Raw genomic sequence first — 22012 nt, 5'->3', positions numbered from 1 at the left:
GGTGAGAGTGAGAACAGAGTTTGTTTTAAGGTGGTACTTTTTCTTATTATTTCTTTCTTTCCTCACCCTCTCATAGTGTCCAGTCTCGGCCTCCAGGTTGTCCAGTGAGCTCTCAACCCTAAGTAGCCGTCCGGAGAGAGACAGAAGCAGACTGACCACCTTATCCATATCCCCGATAAACATCCTGAACTTATCCACCTCATTGGGCTTACAGAACGCTAGCACCAGGCTTTCAACCTAGAGGGGAGAGGAGGAGGAGAGTTAGATCTTATGGCCTTGGTTTGGGAGGTGACCAGGAAACCGATTGTCACTCTGACAGAGCTCCAGATTTCCTCTGGTGCGATGGGAGAACCTTCCGGAAGGACAACAACCTCTGCAGCACTCCATGGAAGTGTCCTCTGCAGCACTCCATGGAAGTGTCCAGACAGAAGCCACTCCTCAGTAAAAGGCACATCACAGCCCACTTGTAGCTACCTAAAGGTTACCTAAAGGACTCTCAGACCATGAGAAACAAGAAACAAGATTCTCTGGTCTGATGAAACCAAGACTGAACTCCTTGGCCTGAATGCCAAGTGTTTGGAGGAACCCTGAAACCATCCCTACGGTGAAGTATTATGGTGGCAGCATCATGCTGTGGGGATCTTTAGGCGTCAGGGACTGGGGGAGGAGAGGAGAGACAGGAGAGGTAGGAGAGGCTTCCGGACAAGTCTCTGAATGTATTGAGTGGCCCAGCCAGAGCCCGGACTTGAACCTGTTCGAACATCTCTGGAGAAACCTGAAAATAGCTGTGCAGCGATGCACCCCATCCAACCTGACAGAGCCTGAGAGGATCTGCAGAGAAGAATGGGAGAAACTCCCCAAATATAGGCGTGCCAAGCTTGCAGCTTCATCCCCAAGAGTCGAGGCTGTAATCACTGCCAAATGTGCTTCAACAAAGTACTGAGTAAAGGGTCTGAATACTTAAGTAAATGTGATATTTTAGTTTTTTATTTAGAATACATTTGCAAAAATTTACAGTGCCTTGCGAAAGTATTCGGCCCCCTTGAACTTTGCGACCTTTTGCCACATTTCAGGCTTCAAACATAAAGATATAAAACTGTATTTTTTTGTGAAGAATCAACAACAAGTGGGACACAATCATGAAGTGGAACGACATTTATTGGATATTTCAAACTTTTTTAACAAATCAAAAACTGAAAAATTGGGCGTGCAAAATTATTCAGTCCCCTTAAGTTAATACTTTGTAGCACCACCTTTTGCTGTGATTACAGCTGTAAGTCGCTTGGGGTATGTCTCTATCAGTTTTGCACATCGAGAGACTGAAATTTTTTCCCATTCCTCCTTGCAAAACAGCTCGAGCTCATTGAGGTTGGATGGAGAGCATTTGTGAACAGCAGTTTTCAGTTCTTTCCACAGATTCTCGATTGGATTCAGGTCTGAACTTTGACTTGGCCATTCTAACACCTGGATATGTTTATTTTTGAACCATTCCATTGTAGATTTTGCTTTATGTTTTGGATCATTGTCTTGTTGGAAGACAAATCTCCGTCCCAGTCTCAGGTCTTTTGCAGACTCCATCAGGTCTTCTTCCAGAATGGTCCTGTATTTGGCTCCATCCATCTTCCCATCAATTGTAACCATCTTCCCTGTCCCTGCTGAAGAAAAGCAGGCCCAAACCATGATGCTGCCACCACCATGTTTGACAGTGGGGATGGTGTGGTCAGGGTGATGAGCTGTGTTGCTTTTACGCCAAACATAACGTTTTGCATTGTTGCCAAAAAGTTCAATTTTGGTTTCATCTGACCAGAGCACCTTCTTCCACATGTTTGGTGTGTCTCCCAGGTGGCTTGTGGCAAACTTTAAACAACACTTTTTATGGATATCTTTAAGAAATGGCTTTCTTCTTGCCACTCTTCCATAAAGGCCAGATTTGTGTAATATACGACTGATTGTTGTCCTATGGACAGAGTCTCCCACCTCAGCTGTAGATCTCTGCAGTTCATCCAGAGTGATCCTGGGCCTCTTGGCTGCATCTCTGATCAGTCTTCTCCTTGTATGAGCTGAAAGTTTAGAGGGACCAGGTCTTGGTAGATTTGCAGTGGTCTGATACTCCTTCCATTTCAATATTATCGCTTGCACAGTGCTCCTTGGGATGTTTAAAGCTTGGGAAATCTTTTTGTATCCAAATCCGGCTTTAAACTTCTTCACAACAGTATCTCGGACCTGCCTGGTGTGTTCCTTGTTCTTCATGATGCTCTCTGCGCTTTTAACGGACCTCTGAGACTATCACAGTGCAGGTGCATTTAGTGCATTTATACGGAGACTTGATTACACACAGGTGGATTGTATTTATCATCATTAGTCATTTAGGTCAACATTGGATCATTCAGAGATCCTCACTGAACTTCTGGAGAGAGTTTGCTGCACTGAAAGTAAAGGGGCTGAATAATTTTGCACGCCCAATTTTTCAGTTTTTGATTTGTTAAAAAAGTTTGAAATATCCAATAAATGTCGTTCCACTTCATGATTGTGTTCCACTTGTTGTTGATTCTTCACAAAAAAATACAGTTTTATAACTTTATGTTTGAAGCCTGAAATGTGGCAAAAGGTCGCAAAGTTCAAGGGGGCCGATTACTTTCGCAAGGCACTGTATGTAAAAATGGGGTAATGTGTGTATATTGATGAGCGAAAAAAACAATTTAATTCATTTTAGATTAAGGCTGTAATGTAACAAAATGTGGAAAAAGTCAAGGGGTCTGATTACCTTCCGAATGCACTATATATGTGTGTGTGTGCACTACACACCTCCTCTCCCAGCTGTGCGTTAGCCCGTATATCCTCCTGTAGACCTCTCTGTGCCTCTCTCAGAATTCCTAGCTTCTTACGTAGACTCTCCATCAACTGTCTCTGTAAAGGGGGGAGACAGGGGGAGGGGGAGACAGGGGGGAGAAGGGAGAGAGGGAGTAAAGGAAGGGTAGGTAGAGAGTGTTACAGAGAGCAAAGTCAGTTACAGTCATCTCCAATCCTGTGTGTGTGTGTGTTCAGTATACAAGCTAGGATTTATGATAAAAGAGTGTGCACGTGTGTTGTGTGTGTACCTTGTAAGACAGGTCCTCATCATCATCATCAGTGTCTCTAGTGTCTGAGCAGTAGTCTTTCATCTGAGTGAGGAGCTGAGCTTTGGCTGCTGAGGTAGAGTAGTAGGACGAACAACTGGAACTGGCACCAGAACGCCTGGATAAAGGAGGAGGATAGGAGAAGGGGGGAGGGGTAGAGGAGAGGAGAGGAAAGGAGAGAGGTAAGGATAGAGTTGATTCAATTCAGGATCTATGTAAAACAAAAAAAATGATGTGCTAGATGAGATACCCATCCGACAATGTTAAGTTATTTGTGGAATTTGAGAATCTAATGGAACGCGCTACGTAAATGCAGTTCATTGTGAATTTTATGATATGTGTATACCATATAAACATGAAATAAACATAACCCACACACCCACTCACCTATCCAGACTGTCTGTATTGTGCTCCAGGTTGGGGCTACGGTAGGCCCCTCTCCAGCTCTCTGTGCCTGCCTCGCCCTCAATGCTCTGGGGAAACAGCTCCTCCATGAGTTCCTCTCTGGTCCTCATCCCCTGGACCTCCATTTCTCCATCTAGAGACCCATTCTCCACTGTCATCCTACCCGCTGGCAAGGCCTCCTGATCAGGGAGCGTGTCGATGTCCGTCTCCAGTACCTGCAACGGAGGTAAGATTGTAATGGTAAGCTCACTCCACAGCTTAAATGCCATGAAATGTCTCAACTTGCGTCGCCGAATTGCTAGCTTTCTGGTGGCGCAACAGGCCAGTAAGTTGTCAAGCGGGTTTGTCACGTTTGTTTACAAAGCAGGGGTTCACTAGTTTGAGTCCAGTATAGTTATATACGTTAGCATCAAGCTGTGGGGTGAAGGTTCCCCTAGGTACAGATCAAGCATTAATTTTCCCTCCCCATATCCTGACCTTATGGGCAACTTCAGCCTACACCCTAGCAGCACAGTGAGGCATGTTACACACCGTGACCGGCAGGGCAAAACCTTGTAGCTCTGTCCTGATTGGCTCTTCATCCTCTGGAAGCCCCTCCTCCTGGGAGTCGTCGATGTCCGTTTCCATGGGGATGTCCACTTCCTGTTCCAAGCTCTGGACGGGGCTCGGGCCGAAATCGGATTCCGGTTCCAGTTCCAATAATTCATGTTCCAATTCCGGCTCTGGAATTGGAATCAATCACTGAATCATATTTTACAAAACCAATTTTTACAGCAGTTGTCACAAAGTGCTTTACAGAATTGTATGGCGTTACTTACTGTCGTTGTTGTTGTGGGGGTGATTCCGCAATCTTCTATTCTGCTGTAACTGTTGTTGTTGTTCATAGCTCATAGCGAAGTAGGACTCTGGTGAGATAATGCTATTCTCTATGGTGAGTTGACCTGAGAAGCTATGCACTCTGGGAGACGGAGTTCTCTCCCACTCAGCCCTGGCCCTCTGCTGTCTATGAGAGATAGGCTTCAATACAGCAGGACAATCTTGGTCAACCATGTTGTACAACCTGCAGAGGGACATATAATATACAGTAAGAACAGGTGTGTGTTACGTCATGCTAAGTAGAGGTAATATAACTATAATAATCATTCAGAAAGGAAACACCAAGACAAGATAAGGCATAGTCTTGGTTCCCGCTCCTTCAGGGTAGCGAAGATGATAATATATCTATAGGCAGTGAGCACAATATGCAATGTCAAATCCCCAGATGGAAGAAACACAGAACCCAGACAGGTGGATGCTGGTGGTGGTGGGATATCAGAAACAGCAAGCATAGTGACTAACAGCTAGTTACAGCACCAACGGCAGCAAGAGACACCAGCACATGACATCCGGCATTGAGGAAGCATGTGTAGAACTGGTCCACTTAAATAGACCACGTATAAAGTAGTGTGAATTAAATTGGTGCAATGTCCGCTGATGCAATCAGCTGACACCACCAGACTCGGGTTTCCCTTCTGAACTGGCACCGCTTTATTAATAATAATAATATAATAAGATGTATAAATGGCTCTGACTACGTAGTGTTTCACATGCAGAAACCCACATATAGACACTCTGTAGAGTAGTGAGTAGTATAAGTGCTGACACATTTGTGCGTCGGAGCCGCTAAGTCTCCATCTCACCTGACACAGCTTTCTGATGGCGGCAGTGAGTCATTGTAGTGAGGGGGAGTGTCTTTATCTCTTTGGGGTGGGGCCACCGGCCGGAAGGCCGTGTGTGTGAACCCTGGACTAGGCGGAGACTGGGAAAAGCGCCATTCCTGGACTTGGCTTCTGATGCAGCGCTGGCACCCCTCTAGCTCCTCCCTCTGGGGCGGGAGGCTGTAGGAGCGCTGACGCGTCATTTCACTCTTTTCAGGGTGACAGGGGTGAGATGAAGGGTGAGAGGTGGGACCCGCTGGTGGTATGAGAGGGAGAGGAGGGGGGGTGGGGTTTACCAATGGATGGATGGATGAAGAAACAGAGGTGGAGTGGAGCGGGGAGGAGAAGAGGGTGTGGTGGGAGGCTCTCCTGCGGTGGAACTGCTCCCATTTGGGGGAGGTGGCCTCGGAGGGGGTAGAGTCTTATTTTTGTTAGCCGCTCCCCTAATTCCTCCCACTCCCACTCTTCCCCCTTCGATCCCGCCTCCCTCCTCCAGCTCAGACAGTGGTGTCGCCATAGCAACCGAGGGTGAAGTACGGCGGTGGGTGGAGCCAAAGTGTAGATCGTTCTCGGACATGGCCCTGCTTCGTAGTAGTGATGAAGATGAATATGATGTGGGGTTAACCACCATAGACGTCTGGTGATGGTCCTCCACGTCCACACTACAGGCAGACAGCAAGCCATTCCAACAACCCCCACTTTGGGAGACTTGCTGGTGGTGGTGGTAGTCAGGTGTTACTGTTATAGTACAATTTGGTGGCCCGGTGGATGAATCACGTCTGTACCGGGGGTAGTCCCTGAGAGATGGAGAGAGAAGGCAAGAAAGAGAGCAATCAGGCCAAAGAGGAAGTCTACTGGGACCCATTATTTATTTCATTGTCTATTTTTGTTTATTTCTCTTAAAGCGGAGTGTAGAGACAGACTGCATCCCAAATGGTACACTATATTTTACATAGTGCACTACTTTTGACCAGAACCCACAGGGCAGAGAGAGGGAGAGAGAGAGCAATCAGACCAAAAAGGAAGTCTACTGGGACCCATTCTTTATTTCTTTGTCTATTTCTAGTGTCTTTCTCTAAAAGTGGAGTGTAGAGACACATGTGCGTCCAAAATGGTACCCTATATTTTACATAGTGCACTACTTTTGAGCCGGGGCCCACAGAGAATAGGTTGCCATTTGGGGGATACACGGAGACAGGAGGTGGACAGGAAATGGCATACCTCTCGGTCAGGCTGAACTTCCTGTTGATCTGTGTCTGTTCCCACAGTAACGGTCGAGACGCAGCAGGATACGCCTGTGGAACACATCGGCCAAGTTATTCACAGGAGGACAGGGAGAGAAGCAGGAATGTCGCTTGCTCGCCCAAGGATCCGCTTTAAAGAATAATACTCGTCGACACCAACGCTCAGTGCCTACTTTAAAAAGTTATATAAGTGATGATAATGTGGGAAATTGAAGCATTGGGAACAAAGAGGAGGAACTATTAGAACAATGGAACCCTTTGAATGTGTAAAATAAGAAACCTTTTTTCAAAACTCAACTTGGAGGACAGACATCTGAGTGACAAGAAATTAATAATAAAATGCACTATTCTGTTCCCATCTCAATGACTGGAATCAGTTGATAAAACCCCTCTAGTGTGTGTGTGTGTCTTTATATCCTCTTGTATTGGCCAACCATCCTCCACCCTTAGGGTGCTTTAGGCAAGGCCTAGCAAGCTTCAAGATATTACATCCTCATTCAGATCTGGACCCATTAAACACTGTTCAACACTCCAGATACTGCATAAAACCTTGGCGTTGAACCAAAGGCCTTAATCTGAAATCAACCTGTGCGTTTGTGTGTGTGAGTGTGTCTAGGTATTGTGTAACAGTAACCTATACTTGCCTCTGTTGGTGTGTAGCTCTGTGGTGGATACCCCTGGTGAAGAGCCTGGCTATCCTGGAGGAGAGCAGTGTTGACCGGGTGGAAGGCTGAACGAGGGGCCTCCATCTGGGTTTGGGGATGGGAGTGGGTCTGGGGGTAGGCATGGGGTTGGGTTTGACTGGCAAAAAGATCCTGAGCTGAACTGAGTGACTTTCTCTCCCTCTCTCTTTTCCTTTCTCTCTCACTTTGTCTCTCTTTCTCCATCTCACTATCTTGTTCCCTCTCTATACCCCTTTCTCTCTCCATCTCCAGCTCTCTCAGTCTAGCCCTTTCCTCTCTTTGTCTCTCTTCCTCCCTTTCCCCCTCAAGAGCCATCTCCCTCTCTCTAGCCCTCTCTTCTCTTTCCCTCTCCCTTACCATTTCCTCCCTCTCCAACAACCTCTCCCTCTCTGTCGCCCTCTCCTCCCTTTCCCTTTCCCTCTCTCTTGCTCTTTCCTCCCTTTCCCTTTCCCTCTCTCTTGCTCTTACCTCCCTTTCCATCTCCCTCTCTTTTTCCCTCTGCTTCTCTCTCTCACTCTCCTTTTCTCTCTCCCTATTCCCACTAACCGATTGTCTCCGGGCCTCCATGGTATTAATAAAAAGGGGAGTTTCTCGCTCGAATCCACCCTGGTAAGAGTACCTCCTCTGGGCTTGTCCCTGTCCATAGCCCCCTCTTTGGTTCTCCAGCATCGACAGATGAGGCTGAGTCTCATGTCTATCTGGCCTCTGCCGTCGTCTCGTCAGACCTGGCAAATTTGACACCAATATACTCCTGCTTGTCTCCTCAAAGAACTTACAGCGGTCCGCGAAAGGTAGAATATCAGACTCCTCAGTGTGGGAAGAACAAGTGGTAGAAGAAGAAGAGGAGGCAGAGGATGCCCTCCCTTGTCCTGACACCCCTAAGGCCACTCCGACCCTCTCCCCCCGTCGGTCAGTGTCAATTTCTGGTTGGAGTTTATGTTCGGGTGTCCATCTCCATCGGCGGGACTTACCAGCTGGAGCTAGCTCCTCCACGACCTGGATACCCATACCCCAGCTGGGCAAGGTTGGGACGGACCTCTGGGGTGTCCTGGAAGAGTCTGTAGCTTGGTCTTGCTTCCCTGGTGGTTCAGGTTCTTCATCCCTGGGGGGTTGTAGAGCTGAAACTGGGGCTAGGGACGGCTGGTGGAGCTGGAGGGTGGAAGAAGAGGATAGTCTGTTCAGACCTCCAGGAGCTGGAGCTGAGAGGCTGATGTCGGAACAGGTGTACACGCCTTGGGAGCTGCTCTCCTTGGCAGGCGGATCAACGTCCTCAGCCTCTTTCCTCACAAGGTCCTGGATTTCCAGGTCTGGACCTTCTTCTTCCTCAACCGTCTTCCCGCTGTAGAGCAATCCTCCTGGGCCTTTACTCTTGGACAGCTGGGCCTTCTTGTGCTGGATCTCGTTACGGAGGTTCGTGGCGAAGCGTTCACTTCGACGGCGTGCCCGGGACGAACGGTGACTCCTGGGTTTCTTCATCAGCACCTTTCCTTCATTATCATCACTTCTTCCTCCTCCTCCTCTATGACTTCCCTCCAGTAGGCTGTCTACACTGGCTGCAGCACTGAGAGGCCCAAAGTCGGTCTCCCAAATCCGCTCAGAGCTCACCTCTCCCTGTGTAGAATCTCCAGAGGGCTGCCCTGACCCTGGAACACTCACCGGTGTACCCCAGGGGTGTTGGACCTGAATGGGCGAGAGGCGATTACCAGCAGCCACCACCACCTCCCTACTCTCCCAAACCACCACACTCACCTCTCCTGCCTCCGCAATCCCATCAATGTCCACCAATCCTGGGGTAGAGCATTGACTACTTTGTTCCCACTCCCCCGTGTTCTGCTGGAGGAGGAGGAGGGAGGTGTCATGACTCCCTATATCCCCTCCTAGGTCCTCCCTGGTGGGGTTAAGGGGGGAGCGAGACCACTGGGAGCTGGAGGGGGAGACGGAGCTATGGTCCGAAGAGTCACTGGAAAACTCTAGATGACGTAGCTGCGATAAGAGTTTCTCAGGGACGCTTTGTCTGTAGAGATCTGATGAGCAGTGCTTGTTCTGGGGGAGGAGGTGGTTGGCTTCACCTGGGGGGTCTGGATCTATGGAGCTGTCTGGAGGTAGGGAGCTGGAGCCGGGGATGGAGGAAGAGGAGCTTATCTCTAGGGCAGGGAGGTGGAGGGAGTCTGGGTGGATCTCCTGGATCTCTGAGTTCTTATTCACAAGGGAATCTTTTTTTTTGGAGATGAGGGTGTAGTATTGCTCCAAAGAATCTCCTTTAAAATTCCCAACCCCATTCTTTTTCCCATTTCCCATGTCTCCCTCTGCCTTTGACGCCTTGCAGGGAGCGGGATAGCCGTTCCAGCTGGGAATAACCGGAACACCAGGAACATTCTGAGGATCGTCGTCATCGCCTTCGACATGGCAACTGAAGAGGCTGGGAATTCCGACGGGGGCAGAGATGCATCGTTGATCTTTGACATCTGTAATCCCCAAGCGACCCCTCGTCGCCCTAAAACTGTCCTTCCTGGTTGGGGGAAGGGGGGGAATTGAAGCCCCCCTCTTCCCTCCTCCTCCACCCCTCTCCCCTCTCCCTTCCTCTTCAAAACAGTACGAAGATGGTCTCTCCTTCGCTTCTGGCTGCCTCACTCTTGGCCTGGTCAGCGACCTCGACTTTAGTAGTAGGGTTGAGGTACCGGTCTCATCCTGGACCTCACCTGACTCCCTCCCCAGGGATGGTGCATTGCCACAGGCATAAACCCGGAAGGCGGGTCCCCCTGACCCAAGGCTTTGGATGATATTCTCCATAGAACAGGCCTCACCGGGCCTTAATGAGACAGTATAGTCTGACATATTAGAACTAGCTGAGAAAGAGCTATAGGCAGAGTCTCTTATATTGTTGAATATAGCAGGGTCCACTGGTGAATTGTGGTAATCATAGTCTCTCTTATTGTTGAAGATGGCCGGGTCCACTGGGGAATTATGGGAATCGTAGTACACTTGGCTGCTAGGAGGGTCAAGACTGTCCATGCTACTTAGGGAACTGCTTCTGTCTGTAGAGTAGTGTCTGGAGAGCTTGTTCCACTGGATAGACAGATCACTGTAAAGAGGTGGAGAGAGGGTGGGGGAAAGGTAGGTAGAGGGGGAGAGGAGGTTGGAGAGCAAGGGAGATAGAAATGAATGATTACTTAAGTAAATAGTATTATCATCAAAACAAGTCATATTTTGGTCCTTTACACGACATATACCAGATGCTACATTAGTGTTTCTGACGGATTTGTAAGGAAGAAAACAAAAAGGAGCAGATTGAATGGTAGCTTCTTTAAGCAGTCAGGGATTTACTGCTGCATCGTGGGTAGAGAGGGCGACGGGAAATTATGTCGTAACCAGAGGAAATGACATCCCCTCCCTCCCGAATGTTCCATCAGGGGACGATAAAGAACATGACAGGAATAACAACTCTATGGTGAATTAGAGTGGACACACATGCACTACACACATATGCACACACACAAATACAGCCGTACTGCAGGCAGGCACACACACAATCATAGTCATCATATTGGACTGGAGTCTGACTGTCAGCCTTTATTTGAGGTCTTGATTAGCTATTTAAGGAGTTGTTTAACGTTTATGGAACTTCTGACGGTACATCCCTAAGGAAGTCACCCACAGACAGACAGACAGACAGACGGACGGACAGACGGACGGACGGACGGACGTTCTGTTTATTAACTGTCTTCCCATCTTTGTCCACATGTTCTGGGAGTTACATGCCATTGTCCTGTTATGTGTGTGTGTGTGTGTGTGTTTTGTGTATGTGGCAATAAAGGCAAGGACTGCATAATTGTGAGAATTGCAGCACAAAGAGATTACAGCTTTACGTAAACTCAAACCTATCTACGCCATTCAAAACCATTATTGTGTGTGATACATAAATACTGGGCAATCTAAGCCCGTTAAAACTATTGGGGGTAATTGTAGTGAATTGTATCATGAATTGTTATCAAAGGGGAACCACTGCGTGCATATGTGTGTGTCTCTGTGTGTATACGCTACTCAGCTAACTGAGGACAATCTGATGTACTGAACATATCAGGCAATCTATTTCTTGTTATTACTGACTAGAGTCAGTAATGCACATAGGTACGCACACACACATAAAGCATAGTTATATTACTATACTGAACAAAAATATAAACGCAACATGGAAAAATGTCTACGATTTTACTGAGTTACAGTTCATTTCAGGAAATCATTCAATTGAAATAAATAAATTAGGCTCTAATCTATGGATTTTGCATGACTGGGCAGGGAAGCAGCCATTCGTGGGCCTGGGAGGGCCATAGTTTTTCCCCACGAAAGGGCTTTAATTACAGACAGATATACTCCTCAGTTTCATCAGCTGTCCAGGTGGCTGGTCTCAGAATCCCGCAGGCGAAGAAGCCAGATGTGAAGATCCTGGTCTGGCTTGGTCACATGACGTCTGCAGTTGTGAGGTCAGTGGGATGTACTGCCAAATTCTCTAAAATGTCATTGGAGGTGGCTTATGGTGGAGAAATTAGCATTCAATTCTCTGGCAAAAGCTCTGGAGGACATTCCTGCAGTCAGCATACCAATTGCACGCTCCCTAAAAACTGTGGAATTGTGTTGTTACAAAACTGCTCATTTTAGAGTGACCTTGTATTATCCCCAGCACAAGGTGCACCTGTGTAATGATCGTGCTGTTTAAATCAGCTTCTTGATATGCCACACCTGTCAGGTAGATTTATTATCTTGACAAAGGAGAAATGCTCACCAACAGGGATGTAAAGAAATGTGTGCACAACATTTGAGAGAAAGAAGCTTTTTGTGAGTATGAAACATTTCTGGGATCTTTTATTTCAGCTCATGAAACATGGGACCAACACTTTACATGTTGCTTTATATTTTTGTTCGGTATATAGTATGTATAAGCTTTGGAAACATTTCAATGTACTTATTAGTGTTGACTTTAATCAACTAAAATCTCCTAAAAACAATTTTCTCTCAACCAATTCATTGTGTTTTTGGTACCCGACCCAAATTAAACTGTGCTGGCTCAAATATTATTCCTGCAACTTTGGCTCGGCCCGGTTTTTCTCAGGAGTGTGAAAAGCCATTTCGATAGTTTGGGGGTCCTACCATTAAGTGATCAGCCAGTGAGGAATGCGTGAATCGATTCCTGTCTGAAAATACCCCTGTTATCCTGCGTGATGCTATTGACTTTAGAACACGATGAGGTCACTAAGCTTCCTGATGATTGTTAGTCTTTGGAAACAGGTCACAGGTCAAAATACCCTCAGTCTGCTCTATGTGCGCGCGAGTGTGTGTGTGTGTGTGTGTGTGTGTGTGTGTGTGTGTGTGTGTGTGTGTGTGTGTGTGTGTGTGTGTGTGTGTGTGTGTGTGATTGCAAGTCTTCAGAAACACGTCACAGGGACAAAATTCCACTGGTCTGGTCTGCCCAACAATGCACTCCCACAAGACTGTGTACCCAGCCTCAAACACACACAGCTCAGATACGTACACACATGTGAGCGCACACACACAGACACAGGGGTTGGAAATTATTTGGGGAAATTATATTATTTTATACTAACACAATTGCTCAGAGAAAGAGATTTGTTTAACAAGTAATAATACTTTTTCTGAAAACGGTAGGGGTCAAAATTATTGACATCCCTAATGATTCTAATAAATAAAGTAGTCAAAAGTTTAGTATTTGGTCCCATATTCCTAGCACACAATGACTATAATCAACTGTGTGACTGCAAACTTGTTGGATGCATTTGCAGTTCGTTTTGGTTGTGTTTCAGATTATTTTGTGACCAATAGAAATTAATGGTAAATAATGTATTGTGTGAATTTGGAGTAACTTTTATTGTAAATAAGAATATAATATGTTTCTAAGCAATTCTACATTAATGTGGATGCTAACATGATTACGGATGTATGAATTGTGAATAATGATGAGTGAGAAAGTTACGGGTCAAAGATCATACTTCCAAGACATGCTAACCTCTCACCATTACCAATAAAAGGAGAGGTTAGCATTTCTTGGGGGTATGATGTTTGACCCTCTGTAACTTTCTAACTCATCATTATTCACGATTCATTCAGTATTATGATTATCAGTATTATGATTATGACACACACAAACGTGGCGTGTGCAAACATAGCTTGATAGAAGGTTGGGAGACAAGATTCTCCGGGGGAATCGGATAGAATGGGACAGACTGCTCTAAACTCTAATTCACATATAAGCCAGGGTACTTAGCCGTCCTGTATCTTCCCAATATAAATTACCATTACCTGCTGTCTGCTGTGCCAGGGTAGTGTATAGGGCCCAGTGTGTTTGTGTATATGTGTCTGTATATATGCATCTGTGTGTATGTTACCTGTTGTCTGCTGTAGAGTGCCAGGGTAGTGTGTAGGGCCCAGGATGGAGCTGCATGGCAGATGGGGGGGACGGGGGAGGAGGAGGGGGGACAGGGGTAGAACTGTGGGGGGACTCCGTTGATGAAAGCTTGGCCAGGTGCCACGAGTGAGGCCTGATCACAGGTACACTGCGTCTGGAGAGAGAGTGAGAACACACACATACAGGTGAGGGATTGGCCGAATGGCGCAGCAGTCTAAGGCACTACCTCTCAGTGTTTGAGGCGTCACTACAGACACGCTGGTTCGAATCCAGGCTGTATCACAACGGCCGTGATTGGGAGTCCCATAGGGCGGAGCACAATTGGCTCAGCGTCATCCGGGTTTGGCCGGTGTAGGCCGTCATTGTAAATAAAAATGTGTTCTTAACTGACTTGCCTATTTAAATAAAGGTTAAAGAAAAAAAGGGATAATGTAACTACAGTAAGGGTAACATGATTTGTCGGTACACCCAAAAGGAAGTCTGTGTACACCCAAAAGGAAGTCTGTGTAGACCCAAAAGGAAGTCTGTGTAGACCCAAAAGGAAGTACCACAAGCAGTATATACATGCCAGGTAGGAGCCTAGAACAAACTTCGGTGAGGTCCCAGGAGACTCATGCTCATGAATGGCCCATTATTCTGAAGCTATTAATAACTTCGGAATAACGCACCGGGAATAACTCTGAAAAAGTTTCTCTCAGGAGAGAATTTCGACTGAATTCCGGGAATTTTGAGGAGGAAGAACCCTGATGGAAGAAGAATGAGGATCTGGCACAGTCGGAAGTCAGAACACTTTGGAAATATTTCGGTTTATGATTTATGGACATTCATTAAAGTAAACAGAATAGTTCCTAAAATGGCTAATTTTGGATTTCTCTCAGGATGGTTGTGTGTGTGTGTCCATGTATGATTGATTGTTCCCTGAAAATGTTCTTCTTGGTATAGTTATATAGGGAGAGAGATTTAGGAAGTTCCCAAATGGGATAGAACAAACACTATTATCATTTATTCCAGGACTATGAATGGACCTAAGATTAGTTTTGTCCCAGGACTGTTAATGGAGCCCGGATTGGGTCTGGAATGATTGATGACTATGAAAACCAAGCTAAAAAAAACAAAAAACAAGAAGCGAATATAGAAAGAAAAACTAAATCTGTGTCTGGAAAAACCAGCCCAATCAGTATTTAGAGATATACTGTACTTAGAATCTGATCCATTGAACCACACTAGGATATACATGAAGAAAAGTTATAAGTACAGTGCCTTGCGAAAGTATTCGGCCCCCTTGGACTTTGCGAACTTTTGCCACATTTCAGGCTTCAAACATAAAGATATAAAACTGTATTTTTTTGTGAAGAATCAACAGCAAGTGGGACACAATCATGAAGTGGAACGACATTTATTGGATATTTCAAACTTTTTTAACAAATCAAAAACTGAAAAATTGGGCGTGTAAAATTATTCAGCCCCTTTACTTTCAGTGCAGCAAACTCTCTCCAGAAGTTCAGTGAGGATCTCTGAATGATCCAATGTTGACCTAAATGACTAATGATGATAAATACAATCCACCTGTGTGTAATCAAGTCTCCGTATAAATGCACCTGCAATGTGATTGTCTCAGAGGTCTGTTAAAAGCGCAGAGAGCATCATGAAGAACAAGGAACACACCTGGCAGGTCCGAAATACTGTTGTGAAGAAGTTTAAAGCCGGATTTGGATACAAAAAGATTTCCCAAGCTTTAAACATCCCAAGGAGCACTGTGCAAGCGATAATATTGAAATGGAAGGAGTATCAGACCACTGTAAATCTACCAAGAGCTGGCCGTCCCTCTAAACTTTCAGCTCATACAAGGAGAAGACTGATCAGAGATGCAGCCAAGAGGCCCATGATCACTCTGGATGAACTGCAGAGATCTACAGCTGAGGTGGGAGACTCTGTCCATAGGACAACAATCAGTCGTATATTGCACAAATCTGGCCTTTATGGAAGAGTGGCAAGACGAAAGCCATTTCTTAAAGATATCCATAAAAAGTGTCATTTAAAGTTTGCCACAAGCCACCTGGGAGACACACCAAACATGTGGAAGAAGGTGCTCTGGTCAGATGAAACCAAAATTGAACTAAAGTATTAACTTAAGGGGGCTGAATAATTTTGCACGCCCAGTTTTTGATTTGTTAAAAAAGTTTGAAATATCCAATAAATGTCGTTCCACTTCATGATTGTGTCCCACTTGTTGTTGATTCTTCACAAAAAAATACAGTTTTATATCTTTATGTTTGAAGCCTGAAATGTGGCAAAAGGTCGCAAAGTTCAAGGGGGCCGAATACTTTCGCAAGGCACTGTATACAGCCGAAGACAAATGTGAGATATTTGATATTCAAATATCTAATTTTTGTCTTCTGCAGTATACTTTGAGATAATCTACTGTACTCAGACATCTTTGTGAAACATGACGTGATGAAACAGTTATTAAAAAATATATTGAAATGGAAGAAAAAGAATGTGAGATATAATGTAGTTCTACTGTACTCAGACAGAATGTGTTCCACTGACCTAGTCCTAGTGTTACATTTGTCAAGCAGCCAGATACAAAGGAACAGTTAATCGCCCTCGACATACCAAGCCACAGTTAACCTGATTAGCCAGTTAGCGACTGGAACCAATCAGTGTCGGACACTGTCAGACATTCAAGAAATCAAATAAACTTCACAAGACAAGACCATCCTTAGTTCTATTTATAAACATAGTCTACAGAACAGTAGCCGAATGCTTTACACTGACTGATGGATGGATAGCAAGATGTTCCATGGTTTATGTGTAGACATTATTTATGTTACTTTGACCCATAAAACATTGTAAATGTATGACTGCGTGAAACACTGATACAGAAACAACTGATAATACCATATGTGGTAGAAGAAACTAGAAGAGCTGACTGATACGGACTCCTCAACTAGAATAAAGTCGAAGAGACTAGATTGAAGGTCATTTACTCTCAGTCATAATGACACTGAGTAATGAAATTATATACACATTAAGACACACAAAAACAGAGATCAGAGACACACCCAGTCACACCTTGAAGACGCCTACAAGTTCAAAGACACAAAGAGGAGTGAAGGTAGAACAGTACACACTGCACAGAGGGGAGAAGATTAATGGAAGGTAGGGGATCAAAAGAGAAAAGGAGAGGAACTAAAGGAGATAAGAGGAAACAAACACCCAATACTTTCTAACTGTTCCCGAGTCAGTCTATAACATACCAGAGTGGATCCACACAGAAGAGGCCCTAGTCACACCTGATCCTAGAACCGTGTCTACTGGGTCACAGTTAGGGTCAGGCCCAATGTTAGTTCAACCATAGATTGGTCTGAGAGCAGTCCTTACAAACATGCCCAAAGATCTTCAATCCAACACAGACGACAATGGACTTAGCCCAAAGAAGGTGGTCCGGCTACTTACTACTGTTTATCAAGTCTTCAACATAACATTTCCACTGCGGTGTTCAAAAGAGGCAATAAAAACTGTTGGGGTAAGAAGTTCCCTTAAATTCTCAATGCTCTGGTCTCCTTCCCTCCTTAATTAATCCAGGTCTCTGGCCTTGCTAGGTGGCTTTGGTTCTGTCTCTAGGAGTAGTCCAACACTCCTAGCCATATTAAGAGAGTTAGGTTCTGTTTCTAGGAGTAGTTCTATCCTTCGGAGCAGCCCTATAGTCCTCTAGTAACAAAACGAGACTGTGTTCAAAGTCTTCTCTCTCTCTGTGGTCCATCTCAACTGACCTAGACTCCAAAAAAAACAACCGACAAACCTAATCTACCCTCTTGTCCCTCTCTCTCCCTCCCTCTCACCGTCCCTCGCTTCAGTCACTTAGACCAAACATAGCTCTCTCTCTGCCTTTGTTTCCACCATCCTCCCTCTCAATCCCTCTCTCTCTCTCTAGGCAGAATACTGTGAGTGACTCAGGGGGAGAGAAAGAGAGAGAGAGAGAGAAACAGAAAGAGAGGCAGAGAGGAAGCTATGTTCGGAGCAGATAAAGACGGACGCTGTTAAAATAATACCCAGAGTTCCACAGTGTTATTGTTCCACACAGGGAAATACGCAGAGGTACTTCCTGTCTAGAAGAGAGAAAGAGGGGGGAGGGAGTGGGAGTGGGAGGGAGAGGTAGAGAGAGAGGGAAGAAGAGAGAGGAAGGGAGGGGGAGGGAGGGATAGAGAGAGAGAAGGAGGGGGAGAGAGGGGGGAAGAGGGCAGGAGTGGGAGGGAGAGAAAAAGGAAGACACCAGTTTTGGAACTGCAGAAGCCACGAGAGAGAACATTTCAGAGGGGCTCAAATAGAGAGAGATATGGAAAGGGAGAAATAGAGGGGTAAAAAGAGAGAAGGAAGAGAAAAAGAGATGAGTGTTATTGTGGCATCCAGCCAGACTGGTGTTTTCTTGCCCTTTGCTGAGTAGCGATAGTACAACACAGAGATGAGAAGACCTCGGCAGGGTATGTATAGGAGAGAGGGGGAAAGAGGAGGAGGGGGAGAGAAAGAAAGCAGAGAGCAGTGGGAGAAGTAGGCAGTCTGTAGATTCAAAACTAATCTATAGAACTCCTTGTGAGGCCTCCAGAGTGGCGCAGCGGTCTAAGGCACTACATTGCGGGGCTTGAGGCATCACTACAGCCCAGGATTCGATCCCAGACTGTGTCACAGCCAGCCATGACCGGGAGACCCATGAGGCAGCACACAATTGGGCCAGCGTCGTCCGGGTTAGGTTTTGGCCGGCTGGGATTTCCTTGTCCCATCGCGCTCTAGTGACTCCTTGTGGAGGGCCGGACGCCTGCAAGCTGACGTCGTTCGCCAGATGTACAGTGTTTACTCCAACACATTGGTGCGGCTGGCTTCCGGGTAAAGCAAGCAGTGCGGCTTGGCAGGATCGTGTTTTGGAGGACTCATGACTCTCGACCTTTGCCTCTCCCGAGTCTGTACAGGAGTTGAGAGCGATGGGACAAGACTGTAACTACCAATTGGATAACCACGAAATTGTGGAGACAAAGGGGATAAAAGATCAAGAACTCCTGCTGAAAATTCACTTTAACAACATCCAGAACAGTGGGAGAAGACAGACTCCAACCGAGAACTCACACACACACACACCATATTAGTCTGAACCTGGGGTTGACGAGGAATTCCAGAGGGCACCGTCGCTGCAATCTTCATGCGTGTCTGTGTGTGTTTAGATTTCTTACATAACGTGCTTTCTTCAGAAGGCAGAGGGTTAACTATAGTCTCAACCCTCCTCCCCCTCTCCCTGCTCTCACCCCTTCCAGCCCCTCTCACTCTCTCCCCCCTCTACCTTTGTGTTCAGACTGCAATCATCGCACATTTGTTTGCTTTATGGGTTCTCAGTATGTGTGGGTTTCTCTACGTACCAGACTGCAATCAGGCAGTTAGTTTACTTTGTGGTCCCCCATCACACACACACACCAGTTAATCAGTGCAGTGGAACTAAGGTCCATTCCAGTAGGATCTATCAGGAAGGGTGAAGTCCATAGAAGGACAATACCCTGTTTGTTACTGAGACTGTGTGTGTGGGTGTGTGTATGTACAGTTGAAGTCGGAAGTTTACATACACTTAGGTTGGAGTCATTTAAACTTGTTTTTCAACCACTCCACAAATATCTTGTTAACAAACTATAGTTTAGGCAAGCCGGTTAGGACATCTACTTTGTGCATGACACAAGGAATTTTTCAAACAATTGTTAACAGACAGATTATTTCACTTATAATTCACTGTATCACAATTCCAGTGGGTCAGAGGTTTACATACACTATGTTGACTGTGCCTTTAAACAGCTTGGAAAATTACAGAAAATGATGTCATGGCTTTAGAAGCTTCAGATAGGCTAATTGACATAATTTGAGTCAATTGGAGGTGTACCTGTGGATGTATTTCAAGGCCGACCTTCAAACTCAGTGCCTCTTTTTGGTTGACATCATGGGAAAATCAAAACAAATCAGCCAAGATGTGGATATATTGAAGCAACATTTCAAGACAGTCAGGAAGTTAAAACTTGGTCGCAAATGGGTCTTCCAAATGGACAATGACCCCATGCACACTTCCAAAATTTGAATTTTACTAGGATTAAATGTCAGGAATTATGAAAAAGTGAGTTTAAATGTATTTGGCTAAGGTGTAAACTTCCGACTCCAACTGTATGTATTTATGTCTCCCCACTTTCTCTCTCTCTCTTTATATCTCACTTACTTACTATCTATATCTCTTTAAAAAGAAAGGAATGTAGTTGAAAATGCCAATGTGACAACCCCCCCAAAATTTGGAACCCTCTTCCCCAGTTAAATTAAGCAATTAAGGGTCACATTAGTGAAAGCAGGTGCTTCCACATAAGTGTGGTTCCTGAGATAATTAAGCAATTAACATCCCATCATGCTTAGGGTCATATATAAAAATGTCAAGTTTCCCATTATTTTGGCTACCCTAGCTAGAAGAAGAGATCTCAGTGACTTTGAAAGAGGGGCCTAAAAGGAGCATAGGGGGTTTTAAGAGTGTGTGTGTGTGTCTCAGTCGCCAGATCTCAACCCAATTGGACACTGGGAGATTCTGGAGCAGTGACTGAGCCTGCGTTTTCACTACCATCACTAAAACACCAAATTAGAACATTTCTCGTGGAAGAATTGTGTCACATACCTCCAATAGAGTTCCAGACACTTGTAGAATATATGCCAAGGCACATTGAAGCTGTTGTCATGACCTAGCCGCCTTTGTGTATAGTGAGTGTCTTCCCCCTCTCTCCCTCCTACACCCAGGTTCTGTTATCTCAGGTCGTAAATTCTTGGAGGAGACTCTTCTCCTGGCCATGCAGAAAGAGACACATAGAGAGAACAAAGGAACTTATTCTACATCACAGAACTTGAGAACTGAACTATATCCATGTTTTGGAGAATGTGTGAACGGTCGGTGGGGAAGCCAGCTACGACCCGGTCCATTTTGTTTCATGTTTGTGACCTCATGAAAGACAATACAGCCACATTACCATAACTCTGTTTATACAGCAGCCTCCGTTATGAGGTTTACGTCTAATTATTGTTTAAAATTAATTATTAAAAATTAAACTATTTGTGAAATTAGGTAATGTGATTTTAAACCGTTAATGTGAGATCCCGACAGAATAAGAGCAAATCTTAGATACCAATTACTAGTCTGCAGCTAGAAATTATGTGCCATGGGATGATTAAAACGACAACCGCCGAAAAATCTTTTCTATAAGAACATTTCTGAATGGTACTTTGAAGTATCTATTCTAACCATGAGACTTCAGGGAAGCAGAGAGACACTCGGATGAACTTTCCAACAGAAGGACTGATGATTCCAACAGAGATCACGATGACACACTGGGTGTAAAAATACATTGATTGCAATTATTCCCGAATGAGTGAGCGCTCATGCGCAAAGGATTAGCATTTCAATTAATATAATTATCAACTGTGTAGTAACCCTTTTGTAATTCCCGCCCTTCTCAGTCCACACCCACTTCCATTTGTCCACCAAGCTGTCATATCGGCTTAGCCCACTAGGGAACCTCCCCTATCATTTCCTCGTAACCATATCTACTGTTTGTTTGTTTATGCATTTCTGTGATTACTTAGTTAGTTAGTAAATACATTATTAAGACAATTGGTGTATGGTTGATTCATAGTAAAGTCTGGGTTTGTGCAGGTAACCAACAATTTACGACATTTGGAATGAGACTAATGTGAGGTAAATAATAATTCCTTAATTAGAAGACTAATTGATCAGATATTAAAATATCTGAAGTTATATTAGGAAAATTATAACTTTGTAATCTGAAGATTTTCCTTTGGTGCCCCAACTTCCTAGTTAATTACATGTACATGATTAGTTTAATCACATAATAATAATTACTGAGAATTGATTTGACAAAATAACAGTCTTCACTTTAATGATGCCAAAGACACGACAGTGTTCTGGAGGCTCGTGGAGGCCCAGTGCCCTATTAAGACACTTTATGTTGGTGTTTCCTGCCTGTATATCACCATTGTCACTCCAGAGAATAAAACATACGAGTCATCTAGCCGCTGCCTTCAGAGAACATTCCAGTGTTCCAGTGCTGGCACGGGTTCGAATCACGCCCACACTTTTCTACCATCTCTCTTCCTTACTTTCTTGTGTGTCCTCCCCATGTCTATCCAACAAACTCAAGAAAAATATATACTTAACAAAAATATAAATGCAACATGCAAAGTGTTGGTCCCATGTTTCATGGGAAATAAAAAGATCCCTGAAATTGTCCATACATACAAAAAGCAGATTTCTCTCAAATTGGCTTACATCCCTGTTAGTCAGCATTTCTCCTTTGCCAAGATAATCCATCCATCTAACAGGTGTGGCATATCAAGAAGCTGATTAAAAATGACCATTACACAGCTGCAC

At 45.0% G+C, this 22012-nt stretch overlaps 1 protein-coding gene across 1 annotated transcript in view; it reads right to left on the bottom strand.

Moving 5' to 3' along the window:
- LOC135516084 (protein Shroom4-like) overlaps positions 1 to 22012 on the bottom strand; it is an 86905-nt gene that overhangs the window by 5092 nt on the left and 59801 nt on the right. Inside the window, 11 exon segments of the mRNA XM_064940108.1 lie at positions 67 to 237; positions 2806 to 2907; positions 3099 to 3234; positions 3504 to 3736; positions 4053 to 4243; positions 4340 to 4581; positions 5201 to 5609; positions 5612 to 6015; positions 6440 to 6513; positions 7107 to 10227; positions 13544 to 13717. Of these exon segments, the coding sequence (XP_064796180.1) occupies positions 67 to 237; positions 2806 to 2907; positions 3099 to 3234; positions 3504 to 3736; positions 4053 to 4243; positions 4340 to 4581; positions 5201 to 5609; positions 5612 to 6015; positions 6440 to 6513; positions 7107 to 10227; positions 13544 to 13717 (5257 nt within the window).

Source organism: Oncorhynchus masou, chromosome 27, assembly GCF_036934945.1.
Source record: "Oncorhynchus masou masou isolate Uvic2021 chromosome 27, UVic_Omas_1.1, whole genome shotgun sequence".
In the NCBI taxonomy this organism is placed as follows: domain Eukaryota; kingdom Metazoa; phylum Chordata; class Actinopteri; order Salmoniformes; family Salmonidae; genus Oncorhynchus; species Oncorhynchus masou.
Note: the sequence above shows the minus strand (reverse complement) of the source record. Positions and strands in the feature narration are given on the sequence as shown.